Source organism: Sphaeramia orbicularis, chromosome 4 (genome assembly GCF_902148855.1).
Source record: "Sphaeramia orbicularis chromosome 4, fSphaOr1.1, whole genome shotgun sequence".
NCBI lineage: Eukaryota > Metazoa > Chordata > Actinopteri > Kurtiformes > Apogonidae > Sphaeramia > Sphaeramia orbicularis.
This window is the reverse complement of record NC_043960.1, coordinates 51,068,783-51,089,147: the sequence shown is the minus strand read 5'-3', so window position 1 is coordinate 51,089,147 and position 20,365 is coordinate 51,068,783. Positions and strand designations below refer to the sequence as shown.

Here is a 20,365-nt window from a genome sequence, read left to right as displayed (position 1 = left end):
ACTGAAACTGCCACTGAACAAAAAATTAGGTTTTGCTTTTTATGAATATAAGTTGTGTGATGGTAGTTTAGAGTATAGGTTCAGAGTGGGGTGAAAAAGATTAAACCGATGCTTTTAAAGAGCTGCTTCCAGTCTAAAATGGAAAGGGAGCTTTGTGTTTTTTGTTGCCACTGTAAGTTAGGCAGGTATTCAGCTGGTTGCAATTAACTAAAGCCAGTATTTATATATAAAGTATGAGTTGTGTATGTGATATATAAATTATATTCCAAACTAAAATCTCTGCCTTTGCATCTGTGTTCAGATTGTGGAGGAGGAGGAGGGTGAGCTTTTGAAGACCGAGTCTCAGGAAGCGCTGAACCCCAGAAAACTGGAAATCAACTTTGAAGAGCTACTAAAACAGAAAGAAGAGGCAGAGAGGAAACGCAAGGCAGAGGAACGCAAAAAGAAACTGGAGCAGGAGAAGCAGGAGTTTGAACAGCTCAGACAAGAGATGGGCGAGGTCAGTGTGGACGCAGACATCCAAATACACAGCAAAATACAATACTTGTTTTAGAGCTGCAGGTATCAACTATGTTTGTAATTGATCTATCAATTATTTTCTGCGATTCGATTAAACAATTATTTGAATAGGCCAAAAAATAGTAAAAATGTGAAACATACTGTACATGTCTGAAAATGACAATCTACAATCAACAGGATATATAAAAAATGTCTATGTAGCAATAACAACAGTATAAAAGTATATATAAAGGTATCTATAGATATAAACAACAAACAAGTCCAATGACATACAAACAATATGGATCCAACTTATTAAGTTACTCACAACTGAACATGGAACTAACATACACCTGAAACAAATAAAGATTAATATTTGGAATGTTTGTATGAAAGCTTCAAAGTTTAAAGGAGTAAGTGATGGTTCCAATGTAGAAAAGTCAACATATAGACATTTTCTGCCTTTTGGTCCGTGCCCCTTCTGAGCTTCACTCCATGTTGTTTGTGTTGATTCCGGCGTCATTATAAGGATCCGTGTGAAACACAACAGTGGAACCAATGTTTAGAGGCAGAGAAATTACGGAAATCAAGCTTTGATTCAGGAAAATTGTCATGGAGTAAATGTTTCAAAAATCGATTCGAGACGGTTAATCGATTTATCATTTCAGCGCTAACTTGTTATTTTTTAAAAAATATTGGTGCAGTTTGTTACACTGTACACCTTAACCTACTGTGTCTATTTATGTTTTAACCCATTAAGACCCAGTGTTCTGTGGCAGCTCCTAAATGAATTTTTCTCTCTATTTAACCTTTCTCAAGGGATTTCTGACCATTTATTATAGTATTATCTTCTGTAATTTAGCTTTTTTTCTGTGAAAAAAAGATATTTTTCGATATTTAATTTATTGATTATAAAGATGTTCATTAATGTTCAGATTAAACTTGATGGATATAACATCAGAAACATAGAAAACTGAAGATAAAGTGACTTTTTCAGCAAATATATCATTAACTGAACATAAAACAAGTGTTTCCATCCACTGCCCTTGATCCAACTCCATGGATTTTACTGGTGAATCAATGTTGTAGGAGATGACGGTGTTTCCACGTTCACTATGGAGCTTCTGAACGTCCAAGTGGGTCACATCTGATGACCATGAAAAGATGACAAACTGCATATTACATCAATTGTTTACATGTATTAATAGAATTAGTGGATCAACAGGTATTAACCATTTTACATCAGTAGATGCTTTTGGTCGATGCTTTGGGTCTTTATGGGTTAATGTTTAATTCATGTTTTATCTGTTTTACAGGATGAAGTCAATGAAAGTGCAGATCTGGTCAGCAAAGAATATGAAGAGCTGACAAAGCTCAAGAGGACTGGCTCCATCCAGGCCAAAAACCTGAAGTCCAAGTTTGAGAAGATCAAGCAGCTGACTGAAGAGGAAATTCAGAAGAAGATTGAGATGGAGAGAGCACGGAGGAAGGCCATTGATGATGAAATTAAGGAGAGAGAAGCAGAGCGGTTCCAGGATGTAAGAGAACACACATACAGGGACATCCAACATGTTTTAGCCTCTTCAGTGACATAGCAGTGGCTTTACACAGCACTGTCAGATAAGTTGGGTGTATTTTTCTCTAGGATGAGGAGACTGAGACGACTCAAGCGAGGGCTGAGGAGTTGCCGTTCAAACAGAAGGTGGATATGCGAGCCCGATTTGAACAAATGGCCAAAGCCAGAGAGGAGGAGGAGAAGAGGAGGATAGAGGAGCAGAAACTACAGAGAATGCAGTTTGAACAACAAGAGATCGATGCAGCCCTCCAAAAAGTAAATCTGCCATTTTCATATCATTTTATTTGTATTTTAGAGTATGTAACCCTTTAACCCCTGAGACATTATTTCAGGTAAACGTGCTGCTGTGAATTGTCAGCTGTTTTAGTATCGTAAAAGCTGCTGTGAGTATGTGCTTGTGTTCCTTTTCTTCAGTGGTTTTGCTTTACTGTGTGTTTTTGGGTCAAAACAGAGTGGAATAACAGTCAAAGAGAGGAATTTAAGTTTGACAGGTTTTCACTTAATAAGGCACTCAGAATGTACATCGATAAGAGATTTAAGATGTTGAACATGAACTTTGAACTGGAACACAGTGAACAACAACAAGTATTTGAATTTTGGCCCAGTAGTTTTTGTTTTCAGTAGCTGTATTTTTTATAAATCAGTCCAGCTGCTTTTTGGCACCTGGTTGAACAACAAAAAGTAGTTACACAGTCAAAACTTGGTAAAAACACAGTAAAACAAATAAAGGAAAATCACCACAACACTGTAAACAACAGTGAAACCAAAAAAACACATAAAAAATGGTGTTAAAAAAAAAAAAAAAAAAGCCCACAACATCTATTTTTCTGGCAAGTTGCTGCTCTGTGTTTTACCCCGCATTACATAGGTGTGTGTGTGTGTGTGTGTGTGTGTGTGGGTGGGTGGGGGGGTGGGGGGGGGCACTGATCATGCTCAGATGTCTATGAAAAGAATATGGTCTTTTCTATCAGTACGATACAGTGTTAGGGGTTAAAAGGTTAACAAAGATTATATTTAGATGCACATTGGTATTCCACTGGTATTCCCACTGAATTTGTTGGAAATCATGGATATTTTGAATCAGGCCTTCTATGAATGCAGCATTTTCTAACCAAGACTTGGGATATGATGGTATATTCCAGGTTTATAAGAATGTGAATACATTTAGGGTTTAACAGTCATTCAGATAATTGATTATTTACCAACTATTAAAGTAATCAGCAATGGCAAAACACATATTATTTTTGAAGATTTTCCCATGTTTAAACACCTGAATATCTTTGTGTTGTGAGCCAAACAAAACATGTCGTTACATCTTAGACTTAGACTTACTTAGACTTTTGGAAATACAAATTGATATTTTTCACCAAATTTGATCGTTTTAAGGATCAATCGATTACTCAAGAGGATAATCTACACATTAACTGACATTGAGAATCATTAGCTGCAGTCCTAATTTCCTTTGTAAACTTAACTGAGACAAGGATCCTCTCTGATAGAGATGGATGCCTTAATGAAAGCTCTACATTTCTGGTGTGAAGTAGAAACACATCTACATGATGAGGATATCAACAAGTCTTAAGATATTCACAAATATTGAAAAGGTGTTGTTTTTAAGAAGGTGTTTGGATGAATGGAACAGGAAGACTATGTTCAGAAAGGGGAAAACTTGTTTGTGTGTTTGTTTTGTATTTTGAATTTAAAACCAAAAACGGCAAAGAAAAATGAAGAAAGAAAAAAAAAAGTATTTGAAAAGGAGCGGCATGAAGTGCAACATGTATACTCCCACCCCCTTACCCCATCTTTTTCTACTGGCCACAAAGTTACATGCCAGCTCCACAAAATGACTAAAAATATTACACATATCACAAATAAACTCTGTCCAAGCCTATATACATTGTATAATAATACATTATGGGCAGTTGTGGCTCACTTAGTAGAACAGGTCATCCAATGACCGAAGGGTCTGCGGTTCACATCCTGTCTCTGACTGTCCACATGTTGAAGTGTCCTTGGGCAGGCCAGCTACCTTGCATAGCAGCAGCCACCTACTGGTGTATGGGTGCATGTGTGAATGGGTGAATGGGAAACTTTGTAAAGTGCTTTGGGCACCATGAAAATTTAGAAAATGTACTATACAAGTGCAGTCCATTTACCATTAAACAATGATATGACAGCACTAAAATAATTATGTTTACATTGTATAATAATACAAATTATATATTAATACAGATGATTCAGGATTTATTCAGGGTTTGCATGATTTGCCTGTAAACAAGCATAATAATAGTATTCATTTTCATTAGCTATGTTAACAGCCTGTTAGAATGGTGCCTCTTTTGGAATAAAGGAGTAATGGATTAGTGTGTAACTGGCTTTAGGGTTACACTGACCTTAGTGGTAATGCGTCGTCTTTCTATTTAAAGAAGAAGGAGGATGACGGTGACGAGGAGGGAAGCATTATCAATGGGTCTGCAGCGTATGAAGACGAGGAGGACCACGCCAGATCAGGGGCTCCGTGGTTCAAAAAGCCCCTTAAGAATCAATCGGTAGTGGACTCAGAGCCCGTTCGATTCACAGTAAAGATCACCGGGGAGCCGAAGCCGGAGGTGACCTGGTGGTTTGAGGGGGAGATGCTGCAGGACTGTGAGGACTATCAGTACATAGAGAGAGGAGAGACATACTGCCTGTACCTGCCAGAGACCTTCCCAGAGGACGAAGGGGAGTACATGTGCAAGGCTGTGAACAGCAGAGGCACCGCCGCAAGCACCTGCATCCTCACAGTGGAAAGTAAGACCACCTTGGTGTGATTGCATGCATGACTCCTCCATTCTGGACCTCAGTGTCTTTATACGAAGTGGATCGCATGCTCCTCTTCCTCATGAACTCAGGCTGACTGGCAGATGTTGATAACTCCACCTCTGTTTTCTCTTTTACAGCTTATGACTACTGATGCTCTTCCATATTCTGGAAACTTTCCCTGTTGTCTCTCACTCCTTTTTGTAAAACCGACGTCCCTCACTTTACGGTCGAACAACAGAGGGAGCAAAACAGCAGTATGCTTGGCATTCCTAAGGGAGGGATACATAACACAAAAACGATTGAAGAATTTGTTTACGTATTGCTCAGTTGTAAAGCTGCACTCCCTGTTAGACTAGGATTGTATGTGTGCCAAAATGAGACATGATCCTTGTTCCCGACTGACTTTCAGTGCTGGAAATGTGTCACTGTATTTCTGATACTGGTCATTTAAATGTCACGTTATTTATTGTAAATATCACAATTCATGGTCCATGTGTTACAAACATTTCTCCAAGGGGTGAGGATATATGAAGAGGGAAATGTACTGGTTTGAAAAAACAAAACATCCTCTCAGCTCAACAAATGAATCAAATGCCTTCAGATCTCAGTCCCTGTTACTCTTTAATAATACTTTCATATATTTATGGTATTATAATAACAGCTTCTAATTCTTCTATAACTTAACAAGCATGCTGTTAGTTATCACCTATTTGGATAAACACAGTCAATTATCTGGCATTTTAGTCCATGATATACTGCAGGAATAAAATAATTTAAAGTCTTGTGTGCATCTTGATTTTAATATTTTTTTTGTTTCAATTGCAGCATCTCAAAAAATATCTTGATTTTAATGTACCAATCTTTTTCAATTGACTTGTAATACTTGATACAGTTGTCAGAATTCAGTTGTGCTGCACAGTAGATTAATAACCTGTTGTTTGATAATGTTAAAAAAAAATTTAGAATAGCCTGAATACTTGTCATATTATAAATGGAAATGTTTTAATAAAAGGAACAAAATCAAAAAAAATTGTCGTGTTTTTGCTGATTGAGGTGACGAAAAATGAATGCAACTCTAATATGTATGCTCAGCTTTATTTAGTCTTGAGCTTTGATTTTGACATGCATTCACCATGGCATCTTTTTGATAAGCTTATGCAATGCCACAACATTTATTATTATCATTTTATGGACACATATCATTATGAACCTAGACCTGACCAACTGAACCAACTCCAGATCATAACACTGCCCCCACAGGCTTGTAACTGTAGGCACTAGGCATGATTGGTAATCACGTCATTCTCCTCTCTCCTAATTGCAAGCACTTTTAAGCACTTAAACTAAAATTCAAGCACTTTTCAGACCTTGAAAACACAACATTGAAATTCAAGCACTTTCAAGGATTTCAAGCACCCGTACGAACCCTGGTATCACATCCACATTTTGAATTATGCTATTAAGTGGTCAAGTCAATTACTTTCTTTACCAAGGAGTTGCCAGCACTCGCCGCTTCATTGGAACTCCATGGCGGCCATATTTGTTCACGTCATCAACGTAAAACAGAGGAGAGGAGCAACCAGCGTCACCAAAAAAAAAAAAAAAACCAACCACCGTCACCATGGAAACGCACAGGGACGAACAGCTAACTCAGACGTACAGTTTCCCTGATCAGTAACACATCTGGACGCAGCTGTTTGATTTGGTTAGCTTTATCAACCTGCTTAACATCGGCACTGTACATTCCGTAGCATTATTGTGGTTGGTCCTACGGTTCTAGTTCAATACCAAATTGACTATCTATGGTGAAAAGCTACAGCTACACGGTACATTTGTATCATGGTCGTTTCTGTTGAGGAGGTGTCTTCGTCCCTTGTGCGGGAGTATCTGAGTCGAAAGGTAAGGACTCTGGGTCGTGTTTGCTAGTCCACCAACAAAGCTAAGCTAGGTTTAGCATTAGCCACTGCATTGTACCGGAGCTGCACTAACAAAGCTAAGCTAGGTTTAGCATTAACCACTGCACTGTACCGCTTCCTCCGTAGCTGCACTGAAATTTTATCCTGCCACCTGAAGCCAGGTTATTCCACAAGTGTTATAGTGTTTTTAGAGGCTCACTTATTATAAAACCTATGACCACCTCAATCATTCATCTCAGATATCAAACAAAGAATGGGATTTTTGAGAAAACAACAGTAGTTGTACCTTTTACGTGTATTTTCACAGCACCAAAGCGGTGAAAGGACAAAACTCTTCATCACGCATTAATGGGAATATTTCGACTGCTATTTTGATGTGCTATTACAACTTAGAAACAACACGCCGTCATAAATCTAGAAAATATGGCGTTAATTCAGTTGAAATAATTTGGGTGGGTTATTCAACTTTTTCCCTCGCCACTGTCACCAAGTGTTTACTCCTGGAGGATTCTGTTGGGTGTCTGTAAACTGGCTTGAGTCTGGTTTTAACCAACTCTATATGTAAAGTGTCATGAGGTAACTTTTGTTAGGATTTGGTGCTATATAAATAACATTTGTTTGATTAATTTAAAAGCATTGTGCGTCCTTGCAATGCCTCAGTGCAATGTGAAAGTCTACAACCAAAGTGTTCTGAATATTGAAATGACGTGACATAGTGTGACTGTGCTTTTTCGGCAACAATAGCGCAGCAGCTATGAATTCTGTTGATTCACTAATCCAATAAATACATGAAATAATTCTGATAAAATGTAGTTTGTCAGCTTTTCAGCTGCACCAGATGCCTTTTTCAGATGCATGTGTTTCTGTAGTGAAGATAGAATTACCATTGTCTTCCATTGTCTTGCATGTAAATCCCATGTATTTTGATTAATGACAGTGGATGTCAACACTTGTTTTTATGTAGGATTAATTATATATTTCACTGAAAAATCATGTTTTGAATTTACCCTGAGCTTTTATGAACATCTACATGATCAGTGCATTAAATATAAGAAAACACCAAAACTCCTCCACAGTGTAAGCTCCCCAGAGACCTTGGGAAAACTCTGAAATAGACATGTTCATTTGTAATGTAGCTAAAAATTTTAATCAGGTCATAGGTTTATCAAAAAGCATCGCAGTGTTAAACAAAGCAAAGCAGGTCCTGGGTCAGAAATCACTCTTTATATTATACTGTTCACTTGTTCTTCCATATCTACAATATTGTGCAGAGGTTTGGGGAATAACTACATGACTACAACACATCAGTTAATAATCTTGCAAAAGAAAGCAATACGAGTCATTCATGGGTCAGGGTACAGAGATCACACAAACCCGTTATTCTGACAGTCAAAATTGTTAAAATTTAAAGATCTCATAGAATTTCAGACCGCTCAGATATTATTTAAAGCAAAAACAAATTACTACCAGGAACAAAAAACAAATTACTACCACTGTCACCAGTCACAAGTGTTTTCTCCCGGAGGATTCTGTTGGGTTTCTGTAAATTGGCTTAGAGTCTGGTTTCAACCAACTTGATATGTAAAACGTCATGAGATAACTTTTGTTATGATTTGGCGCTATATAAATAAAATTTGATTGACTGATTGAAAAACTATTCAAAGAAAGGGAAAGGGGTTATGAATTAAGAGGACAACATAATTTCAAAACTTTAAAAGTTAGAACGAGAAGGGTAAGTTTTTGTATTTCAATTTGTGGAGTAAATGTATGGAATAGTTTGAAGGTGGAGCTCAAAGAATGTCCAAACATCAGCCAGTTTAAGACATTTAAAGAGATTGATTAGATTAATCATGAAGATGGATTAATCTGCTTTCATGAGTTCATTTTGACAGCCCTTATATATTTTTTTATTTACTTTTCTGGTATGTCAATATAGGTGTGTATGTATGTATGTGTATGTGAACATAATAAGTGAGGTTAACTATTTTCAAAAGATCCAAGGGACTTGATTTTTCATATATTATGCTTATAGGAAGCTAAAGGATAGACTGTTATGTGGAGAAGGGATGGGATTAAATAACTTATACTTCCCCCCACTCCTTTTTGAATGTGCAAATGAAGTCATACTTTGTTTTCATGTATATGTACCCGTTTTTTCATGTTTTCTTGCAATCTGTTTTTTTTTTTTCTATGGACTAAGTATGATTACTTTTGTTGAATATTCAAAATAAACTAAACTGAACTGAACTGAACTGAAGATTTCACTGATTCTGTTGATCCACAGGGTCTCAAGAAGACCATTGCATGTATGGATGAGGAGCATCCACGTACAGAGGCCAGTATCAACAACAGATCACACCTGAGGCAGATTCTTAACATAGAGGCTCTTTATAAAAAGAACAAGGTATGTCTTTCAGTAGGATGAGTGAGAGCATGATATAATCAGAATTTTGTGGAGCTGATATTTGTGTTGCTGCAGGTTCAGAACTCCCCCCTGAAAACACTGCTGGAGATTATTGTAAAACATCACATTGATGGCCTTAAGAATGACAAGAAGAAAAGCAGCGATGCCTCTGCCACTTTGTCGTCCCCGGCTGAGATGAATGACACACAGAACAGTACAATCATCACACCTATTACATTAAGGTATAACTTTTTACTTTCATTTCTAAAAAAACATTTTATGCAAAACAGCAGTACGCTTGGCATTTCTGAAGGAGGGATACATAGTACAAAAATGATTGAAGATGTTGTTTACGTATTGCTCAGTTGTAAAGCTGCACTCTATGTTAGACTAGGATTGAATGTGTGCCAAGATCAGACATGATCCTTGTTCCCGACTGACTTTCAGTGCTGGAAATGTGTCACTGTATTTCTGATACTGGTCATTTAAGTGTCAGGTTATTTATTGTAAATATCACAATTCATGGTCCATTTATTACAAACATTTCTCCAAGAGGTGAGGATATATGAAGAGGGAAATGTACTGGTTTGAAAGAACAAAATAAAACATCCTCTCAGCTCAACAAATTAATCACGTCTTCAAATCTTAGTCACTGTTACTCTTTAATAATGCTTGCTTTCATATATTTATGGTATTGTAATAACAGCTTCTAAGTCTTCTGTAACGTAACAAGGATGCTGTTAGTTATCACCTATTTGGATAAACACAGTCAATTATCTGGCATTTTAGTCCATGATATACTGCGGGAATAAAAGAATTTGAAGTCTGGTGTGCATCCTGATTTTAATATTTATTTGTTTCAACTGTAGCATCTCAAACAAATATCTTGATTTTAATGTACCAACCTTTTTCATTTGACTTGTAATACTTGATACAGTTGTCAGAATTCAGTTGTGCTGGACAGTAGATTAATAACCTATTGTTTGATAATGTTTAAAAATGCAGAATAGCCTGAATACTTGTCATATTATGAAAGAAATGTTTTAATAAAAGGAACTTTCTTTTTTTTTTTTGCATTCACTATGGCATCGTTTTGATAAGCTTATGCAATGACACAGCATTTATTATTATCATTTTATGGACACATAACATTATGAACCTAGACCTGACCAACTGAACCAACCCCAGATCATAACGCTGCCCCCACAGGCTTGTACTGTAGGCACGAGGCATGATTGGTAATCACTTCATCCTCCTCTCTTCTCATCCTGATGCACTCATCACTCTGGAACAAGGTCCATCTGGACTCATAAGACCACAAAACATTTATCCATCGAAGCATCTTTGAATCTTTATGCTTCTATCAAACTGATGGTTATTAAAGAAATGAGAAGCTACTGTATCAGGGAAAGGGTTAAAAAAGGTTTTGCAGCTGAAATGTATTAATCAGTGTAGTATGAATGGAAGGATTTGAACCAGTTGCTGAGTTCAATCCAGGTGTGAACTTTTCCAAATAAAGGTACACATATTTGTTTTATCCTACTACAGGGTCGATTAGTAGTGTAAAATGTTTTCTGTCTATGTAAAAAAAAAACAAATAGGCTAACAGTATATGTCCAGTAAATGTAGTGGAGTAAAGCTGCATAAAACTATGTTGTCACACTTCGACCTGAAGTGAGGGTAGGTTGCCAAAAGGCTATCTGGAAAACAGTCTAATTTGGTCTGAAAACTAAATCAAAAACAACAAGAGAAAGTCCATTTGATTTGAAAAAAGGTGAAGAGATTTATTGCCCTTAAATGCATCACAGGAAATAAGCACAAAATGATAATAACAACAAAAAATAACACAGGTCTGCACAGCACCACAGTCCTTCTCTAACTGCCTAAGCAATGTCAGACTCCTTCTATTTAAAGGCTAGGCCCCTCCCACTGGACCATACCATTTGTAATTGGCACCAATTTAAACATTTAATCAAACTACATACGTTATTTTCTATAGTTAAGCCACAAAACAGTTTATGTGTTTTAAACTCATATCAAAACAGTCATCTTATTAGTCATAGCATTTACATACTCTCTTTAACACTCAGAAAACCTGGTATGGTGCAGTGTGACAAGCTGAGCCTATTTTCCTCATTAAACTCAGGCACTATAAAAGGCAGCCTGATGCTCCCCTCTGGTCCTTTTCCACTGCCCAGAACCAGGAAGCACTATTTAAGTAAAGAAGAACACATAATTAGGAACAAAATTTCACAATCTAGAACGTAACATAATTAAAGACCTAATTCAAAACTTATTTGTGTTTGTGTGTGTTTTTGTATGATTTAATGGAAAAACAGCACAGGAGACTAACTTAAGTGTTTAAATGTAGCCCAGTGTGTGCACCCACCAAGCTATCAGTAATAATGCTACCTGGCCATTATTTGCCATGTGGACATAGTGAGTGTATGGTGTATAATTAGTGGCAGGGGTGACAGCCACATACGTCATACATCAAAACTGCACTTAAGTACAATAGTCTACTTAAGATTCCATTTCTCCATCAATGGTTGTAGTCGTGAAGAATGTCAGTGTCACTCAATAATTAGCTGACCTCACAGTAATCTGTAGGTAAACAGTAAAGATCATAAAAAGTGAAAACATGGACAGTGAAAATAACCTATTTTTTCTTGTCTGATATAGTGACTCCACTGACATTGTATGAATGTTTTCTTAACCTCTTGGTTATGTTTGTACGGGTCTTCATCCCCAGGATGAGAATCACAGACCACAGGCAAGGTGTTACCAGCCAAGAGAGCATTGATGCCAACTTAGCACTTTTGTTGCTAGATTTGGCAACTTTTTAGACTACCCTAGAAATTTTTTTTCTAAAATCACCTGGCAATAAATTTAGCTACTTTTAAAATGTGTTTGGAAACTTTTAGCAACTTTTGTAAAGTGACTCAAACACTAAAACACATACATTTTCCTCTAAATAACACCAAATGATTTAGTGTGTCCCAGTCATATAAACCCACGGTCTGTTGGCCTAGCTGTAAAAGTAAGTGTTTCCAACTTTGTTGATATATTTAGGGATTTTTCAGACCCCTCTAGAGATTTATCAAAAAAGCCATTAGTGGCAAATCTATCCCCTTTTTCTGGTGTTATTGGAGATTTCAATTGCAGCATCTCAAAAAAAATAATATCTTGATTTTAATATACCAACTCCTTTTTTTCATTTGACCTGTAGATACAGTTGTCGTGATTCAGTTGTGCTGGACAGTAGATTAATAACCTATTCTTTGATAATGTTACAAAACATACATTAGGCTATGTTTGAAAATTCTTTGTTTGAACTTTTTTGTGTTTTGTTTTTCTTTTTCCTTTTTATTTCTCTTAGGTCACATGTAGAAAAATCCTGCCCTTCTCAACCTACATTATTATTACTTAAAACAGAGAGGATTTCGACCCACAATCAAAATCCAATGGCTTCTCCCCAGGATAATGAGAGCTCAAGAACTCCAGTCACTGATGGCATCCAAAAAAGCAGAAGTAGTCGTATTAGACGTGGCATGATGCCTGGACCAATAGCTAGTACACCTGAGGTAGCAGCCAGATGAATGTTTTTAAATCCAGCTGTAACACATGTCTCAAAGCCACCTCATATTATTCTTTTCTCCTTGTTTTCTTTGTAGGAATTGAACAAAAAAAGGCAAATGCGAAGGGCAGAAATGCCTCAGCCACTTCTGAGACGAGAAGAGGAAAACATTCCCTCCAGGAATGGTTTTTTAGTCACTAGTGGACATCAGAACAGCTCAGAGAACTCAGCTGACTGCATGGGAGGGAGGTGGGAGGTGCAGAGTGCAGCAGAGAAGATGCAAATGGAAAACAGCTCCGAAGAAGTGGGACGACTTCACATACTGCAGACCAGAAAGTAAATATTTTTATGATGCTGTAGAGAGGGCAGTCTCACCCCTTAAGGAATACATTATATTTTGGATAATAGTGAGAGACTAGTAATTTTGTTTTACACAGTCACAGTTTGTCAGAAAATACAGAAACGGAAAGACTACAGGGAAAGTTGAGAAGGGGGTCTTATTGTGACTGACCCTCTGTCTGATCTGTTCAGAGATGGAGATGTCTGAGCAGTTTCAGCATGATCAGACTGTAGTCATTTTCACCTCTTTTAATACTTTTTCATTAGTTTTTGATGAACAAGATGAAATGAGCACATACAAACAATGCGTTTTACGTAAGATGAGATATGCAGTTCACTGAATGCAGGGTCACTAAGCACCTGAAATACCTGGAAAAGTAATGGAATTTTAAAAGATTATTACATTAAATTTAGTAAAACATCAATGCTCATGAAAAAAATCATAAAATTACATTTTAGGGATGTAAACTCCTGTCCTTTTGGCAATACCATGCACATCAAAGGAGAAATAATATTCTAAGTAAGGTTATTAAGTGTGGGTATACAGATGAGGCTACAGAGTAATGTAAATTAAACACTGAAATTCAGATCACATACATTCATGGAGCTGGGCTTCTCAGTTAAATAAATTATACAGTTAATTCTAGGATGGGCTTTTCCTTTGTACTGATGCCAAAATCAACTGAAGATCAAGTCAGCCTCCAGTTTTTACCCTGCCTTGCCACAGGGCATTGTCATCAGTTCGTCGTCCGTCTGTCCGTTCATATGTGCAAAAACTTTGGCTTGGACTGAAGGCGGAGGGTTTTCAAGTGCGGGCATGTTATGTTGCTTAGATTTATGGTTGTTTATGGGCTTTAATGACTTTTTAATGTGTCACTAAAGACAATGTATTTTACATAATTTTGGATCCATGTGATTGTAGCTTAGGCAACACGGTGGTGCAGTGAATAGCACTCGTGCCTCACAACAAGAAGGCCCTGGGTTTGATTCCAACACCAGTCGATGGGGGTGGGACCTTTCTGTGTGGAGTTTGCATGTTCTCCCTTTGTCTGCATGGGTTCTCTCCAGGTACTCCGGCTTCTTCCCACCATCCAAAAACATGCACTGATAGGTTAAGCAGTTAATCTAAATTGCCCATAGGTGTGAATGTGTTTGTCTATATTTCAGCCCTGTGATGGTGACATGCCCAGGGTGTACCCCGCCTTTGCCCATAAGTAGCTGAGATAGGCTCCAGCGACCCTAGTTAGGAGTTCAGATACTGAATGAATGAATGTGATTGAAGCTCAATAGTAAAATAGTTTTCCTTAAATATTTTTTTAACAGTATGAAAATAATGGACAATTATTATTATTATATGTAAAATAGAATGGAGCATTTTTTGTCATTGTTTTGTTTTTACCCTCGGCCACACTGGCCGCAGGGTATTGTCATCAGTTGGTCGTTCGTCTGTCCAAAAACTTTGCCATGCAGTGATAAGTCATGCAGGCCCCCAAAGAGTTGGCTGGAGTCAGCCGTACACACTCCACGGTGTGTACTCGGACAGCACACAATGCGGCCCCAAATCAGATGTGACAGTGCACAGAATGGTTAAGAAAAAAAGAGGGATGAATGAAAATGCCTCTGTAAACAATTATTTGGAAAAACGAACACTGAAGTCTGAACTTCCTGTCCAGCTTCACTGCAGCTTGGCAGGAGAAATGGGGGTGTGTGTGTGTGGGGGTGTGTGTGTGGGGGGGGGGTGTGTGTGTGTGGAACTAAACAAGAATAACTTTCACCAATGTTTTGCTTAAGCCTGTGAAAACGACCATAATGTTAATGTTAAAGGTCATGTACAGAGAATTTGTTTAAAGTGGATTGCAGTGACACCTTTGGCCGGAATCGGTGGTGTTTTTAAGGGACAAAGACTCCACTTCCCATGAGCACTAGCGCCACTGTCGTAAGGGTATAACTCTGGCCAAGGCGTTCGTTTAAAGCTAATGACTGAAGAGCAGATCTTCTTTCCAACTCTGCATTTCTTTTTTCCAGACAGTAACTTGCAGGTGCAAAGTGACGTTTGAAAGGAGACAATAAGCAAACTTCATAAAGTCTGTTTGTAGCATAGTTTAGTAACTGGGGTGAAAACAAAAATGAAACCAAACTGGAAGTCTGACTCCTGTTTCTGTCTATTTTACTCTGGAGCTCCTAAGTGTTCCTCACAGACCGGTGTTTAAGATGTGTCCCAATAATATACAATTGCACTAGCTTTTCCACAAAGTATTCAGTCATTTTCATAAATGATGTCAGTCCTTCTTCATCTTCCTTATTGTGCATTAACAGTTCAGCGCTAGCTGCTTCAGCCTTCTGCATTCACAGTATTCTACTGGTAGAATTGTCTTGTTCCTGAAGGATAGTTGAGTATCCAGGCCCTGGTATGAACATTCAACTCCATACAGAACCATTTCAGTCTCACCTTTCAAAGCTCTTAGTTTGGACTGAAACAATGCTCCAAATAAAACAGATTACCCATGTCACAGAGCTAGCCATGCGGCTAACACAGAAGTGTTTTCAAAGTGTTTTACTATCGTGTCTGTTGGTAGCTCAAAGACAATGCTCCAATGCATATGTATAAAGAACAGAGGCATTCTATACTTGTGGAGAAGGAAGAGGGACAACTCCAGATCTGTTTTTATTCCTTGTAACTCCCTTAGTTCTATTCATCGGTTCAGTGCAGAGGTTTATGGGTGTTTAGCCGGTACTCTATCACTGTCCTGTTTAGTTTTCTTTTTCTTTCTGCCAGTCCAACTCCAGTTCTAGTGTCCACCATTACTACAAAATAAATCTTAGAAATCCCTTCCTTTAGGAAAAAGGACAGATCTTACTCTTCACTCGGTCATCTTAATTTGCACTACTAAACTCTGCTGGTCAGTGTGGTGTTGTCATAGTGACACAAGTCTGGTGTAAATCAGTCCAGTCTTGCCCTTGACTAGGGAAGCTGGAAATAGCATTTGGAAATAACCTATTTTGGTGCCGATAATGTCGTTTTAAATTGCGGACTACGATCAGGCATATATATAAAAATTAGACTTTTTCAAGATCACACAGAAAGTCTGTACAGCACCTTTAATAATGCAGAGTCCACCCGGCTCTGGATATAGGTGATACAGGCGGCTGTCTAGGGCGCTATCTGCTGGAAGGGGTGCCAAATTACAGACAAAAAAAATACAATAAAATAAAAAAAATTAAATAGATAAATAAAAATATCTGTATAATAAACTTGAAACGCACCCTTTACACTTCTGTGACATGTTTTCTCTTAAATAAATCATAATTAAGCCACAATATGACAAATCTTTATTACACTTATCCCACTTTGTGGATTCTGTCATTCACATTTGTTTCTTTTTCACTATTAAAAGGCATGACACCAACTCACATGATCTCTTAAACATGCTATGTATCTAAACAGTTTAAATTATTTCTCATTGTGTATTTATTTCTCTTAGACTTATTTCTCTTATACTTATGATTCATTTACATTAATTCTTTTCCACCCTATGTGCTGTTTTAGATAAATCTTGGATTCCTTTATACATCTATTACGCAAACGAATTCCAGTATTAATTCAGTCTCAAACATTTTACATATTGCAAAACAACAGCCAAATTTGGCTGTTGTTTTGCTGTCAAATTTTAAAACTTTTCTCTGTAAAATGATGTGGGAAATCTCCAAATGGCATTCTGCTACCTTTACCCTTCTCTTGAGTTATAATATTACATTTTACGCGGACAAATATCATATGTGTACTAATGGTATGACTGTGACATGATTAGAACATAATTAGTCACTTACCGTTGCCTACAAATTCTTTCTGATGTCAAATGTGTCAGTGGCAGCTTGACATGTTTATTCTGGTGAAATAATTCTTCTAATAATTTTAGAGTGCTCATCATATCCTTTTTTCATTTTCTCAGGGTGCAGTCACCGTCCAGGTCAAATGTTGCTAATCTGAATCTGTCTGAGCTGGTTTTAGGTAAGTCCTGAAAACAGCTGTTAGTTATACTGAAGCACAAAAATGTGGCCCAATCTGCTTTTTCCCATTTTTTTTGTTGCCAAGCCTGTTGCAGCTTGTAACTTGTCAAAATGTTATGGTGTGTCAATGACTTTTCAGATGACATTGATGATAGTGATGAGCTGCAGGACAGGCCAACAGTGTCCTTAAAGAGAGCCGTGGTGGAGCAGAGCCGTCCAGCCTGCCCCATGGACCAACGCACGGCATCGGTGGCTGATCTATACCAGGATTTCGCAAGGAATTTTTGGGACAGTCCTGTGGTTTGCTTTAATTTTGGTTTGTTTTCTGTTTTGTTTTTTCTCCAGGAATTAAAAGCGGTTCTTCTTGGTTCCAGCTTAAATTGTTTCAGTGTTGAGTGGAGGAATCAGGGCTTCACATTCTCAGAAACACATGATCTAAGATATGGGATTGTGCAGAAAAAGGTATTCTTAACTATGCCATCTGTCAAAATAATGATATGTTAAATTGCAGTTTTCCGAATCGTATTTTTCTCCTGTGGCTCTTTCCCTAGGGTGGTCCTTGTGGAGTGCTGGCATCAGTCCAGGCTTTTGTCCTAAAGAAACTGCTGTTCGAAACCATGGATAGTAATTCAGGCCTACAGTATGTTATCCTACTATATATGTGTGGCCTGTCGGAATCACTTTGATGTATTTCACAGCCATTAATTCACATCAAGGAGTGCTTTGTGCTTTTTGGTATTAACTGTGTTGTAACTGCAAATGACCTGCTTCTCACTCAAGTGCTACTTTGTTCCCAGAAGATTAAGACCTTCCAACACCACCAGAAGAAATTGTCTTGTTTTAGCGGTTGCAGAAATCCTGTGGAGGGCAGGGGAGGAAAAGCAGGCAATGATCGCAATGTAAGATCATAATTGTATAAAATCCTTTGCAGTCAGATTTTCACCAGAGAATGTACTCGCTGTTAAATTAGGTCAAAAGTAGGGCCGCACAATGAATTCAAATCATAAACCTAATCAGCCTGTACACTTATATAATCACAAAAGGCTGAATTTCAGCTCCAGATTTAGGAGGGTTTAGGGTGATCTAATTGCAGACAAACAACATCTGTAAGCATGCAAAGTTGAAGTTGCTAAGTTTCTCTATATTTTTTATGCTGGTTTGAAGGTTGTAGGATGAAAAATTCCGCATTTCAAAATGACAAATTTTGTCTGATGATTAAGCAAATAGATTCAAATCACAACCACATATCACAGTGTTGCCTACGATATTCATAATATGATTGTGTCACTAAACAGTGCAGCCTTAGTCAGATTCATGTAACCTTTCATATTAAGAATTTAAAATGCAACTTACAAATTAGAAGTAGGGCTGCAACGACTAGTTGACAAATAGACGATGGCAAAATTAGCTGATTTATTCGTTGACAGGTTGTCAGTGACGTCATGCACTTTTGTTTAAGGAAAAATTTTTATTTTATTACAAATTGCAACTCTTAAATATTTAGTTGTTGGTTTAACTTTGCTGTAATAGTTATGCAAAAAATGCACTTTTGGTTAAGGGAAAAATGTATTTTATCGCTGCTGCACTAGTTGTTGAATATTACATTTAATATTTAATTAACAAACTATTTTGCATGCCAACTGTATTTACCAATTGTTTTTGTTAAAGGAAAGAAAATGTATTTTATTGCTGCAGTAAATATGAAGAAGAGCCATTGTTTTTTTTGTAGTTCTTACTCTGACTTGTCGGTGACTAGTCGACTATTGAAATAGTCAGTAGGTGGAGCCCTAATTAGAAATATTTTTGTGGGATTTATGTAATCTATGAAAGGGAAGCATCTTCAGTTACAAACATTCAGAGGAAGGAGTCTCAGTTTCCAGCAGTGCTCTTAAAAACCAGCTTTTTTCCCAAGTTACATTGAATCACATCACAGTTGTCTTTAAAACTTTGCCAGTTGGATGTAGTATTTCTTCAAATAACTGTACGTGCTGTTGATGACAGTGAGAACAGGTACTTTGACAAAAAGCTGGTCAGAAGTAAATTCACACCCTAAACTGAACCTCTGGTCTAGATCATATCGTCTCCTTGTTGGTTCACACATGCAAATGCACATAGTTATCTGCTGTGGTTCACTTTTTTGCATTTACCTTTTATTGATACAACATCTTTTCTACCTCTTCTAAGTATACTTTTTGCAGGATTTTGAGTTTTTCTTCCCTTTATCTTTTCATTTGAAGCATTTCTATTCAGTTTTAATATATAACTGAAGATGCACATTAAAAGACCTGGAAACACAACCAGGTGTCTGCTAACGTTGCTCAGCTTTCATCCCGTTATAACTAATTATTTGTCTTATCACAGTTATTTCCCCTTGTCTTTAACATTTTTGGGTTCCTTTGATGCAAGAAGCTCAAAGTAATAAGGTTGTGATCTCTCATAACTGAATGAATTTATATTTTCAGCCTCACTATTGTCAAAATTAACATTTCTCCCTATATAAACATGCACTAGCTTGATGAAACTCCCCTTTGTTATGTCATGGAACTCACTGAACTAAAAACATTGACAAAACTCCAAGTTATTTAATAATTCAAGTACTAATTACAACATTTTAAAATTCAGTTAACATAAAATCTTCCTACACATTAACGATCTGTGATTGTAAACATGCAAATGGCACGCTCGATATCAAGTTGTCATGTGATGTGTTGTTTCAGGTCCCGTGTTCATTTAAGCCATGTTGTTCCTATATTTTTTTTCCTGTTTTTTGAAATAGAAGTTCGGGGAGAAAACATTTCATCCCAACTGGACAGTACAAATCTGAAGGAGTGCTTGAAAAGGTACCAACTTGCAACAGTGTGCACCCCTTCTGAAAATGAATGTAGGAAACGATCTGATATCAGCCAAAGATTGTCAGTGCTTCTGTAATCAGTTATTTTCTCTAGAATAAATATTACTGCTTATTGTCACCATTTGTAAAAGATTTAGAGCATTTTATGGATGTGCAAAGCATACTACACATTAGCAGTATAGCAGTATAAATTGCTTTATTTGGAATGAATTGAGTCATGCAATTAAATATTGTGTTTCATGAACAACTTTTTAGATCACCCTTTTCACTGTGGATAATTTCAAGGACCTACAGCTTCTTCTGGAGCAACATATTGAGCAGGTGAAGAGTTTGCATCTACCTTTATTTCATTTCATGTCCTTGTGAAATGAACAGAGAGTTCCTCTGTTGTTCT

General features: G+C 37.3%; 2 protein-coding genes across 4 annotated transcripts in view; both read left to right on the top strand.

Annotated features, from left to right (window-relative positions):
* The window catches only part of nexn (nexilin (F actin binding protein)), a 30,273-nt gene extending 24,375 nt beyond the window's left edge, over positions 1–5,898 (top strand). The window contains exons 10-14 of one of the 2 annotated variants that reach the window (XM_030133173.1): positions 302–499; positions 1,815–2,036; positions 2,144–2,329; positions 4,501–4,864; positions 5,014–5,898. In XM_030133173.1, coding sequence (XP_029989033.1) covers positions 302–499; positions 1,815–2,036; positions 2,144–2,329; positions 4,501–4,864; positions 5,014–5,027 — 984 coding nt within the window. In that variant the 3' untranslated portion in view covers positions 5,028–5,898. Of the gene's footprint in view, positions 1–301; positions 500–1,814; positions 2,037–2,143; positions 2,330–4,500 lie in introns of both variants that reach the window. The other variant, XM_030133172.1, reaches the window with a different exon arrangement.
* Positions 5,899–6,464: 566 nt separating this feature from the next.
* mindy4 (MINDY lysine 48 deubiquitinase 4) overlaps positions 6,465–20,365 on the top strand; it is a 33,792-nt gene continuing 19,891 nt past the window's right edge. The window contains exons 1-12 of one of the 2 annotated variants that reach the window (XM_030133178.1): positions 6,465–6,775; positions 9,077–9,196; positions 9,272–9,438; positions 12,576–12,780; positions 12,871–13,109; positions 17,063–17,121; positions 17,260–17,369; positions 17,466–17,582; positions 17,672–17,760; positions 17,921–18,019; positions 19,897–19,960; positions 20,227–20,292. In XM_030133178.1, coding sequence (XP_029989038.1) covers positions 6,716–6,775; positions 9,077–9,196; positions 9,272–9,438; positions 12,576–12,780; positions 12,871–13,109; positions 17,063–17,121; positions 17,260–17,369; positions 17,466–17,582; positions 17,672–17,760; positions 17,921–18,019; positions 19,897–19,960; positions 20,227–20,292 — 1,395 coding nt within the window. In that variant the 5' untranslated portion in view covers positions 6,465–6,715. Of the gene's footprint in view, positions 6,776–9,076; positions 9,197–9,271; positions 9,439–12,575; positions 12,781–12,870; positions 13,110–17,062; positions 17,122–17,259; positions 17,370–17,465; positions 17,583–17,671; positions 17,761–17,917; positions 18,020–19,896; positions 19,961–20,226; positions 20,293–20,365 lie in introns of both variants that reach the window. The other variant, XM_030133177.1, reaches the window with a different exon arrangement.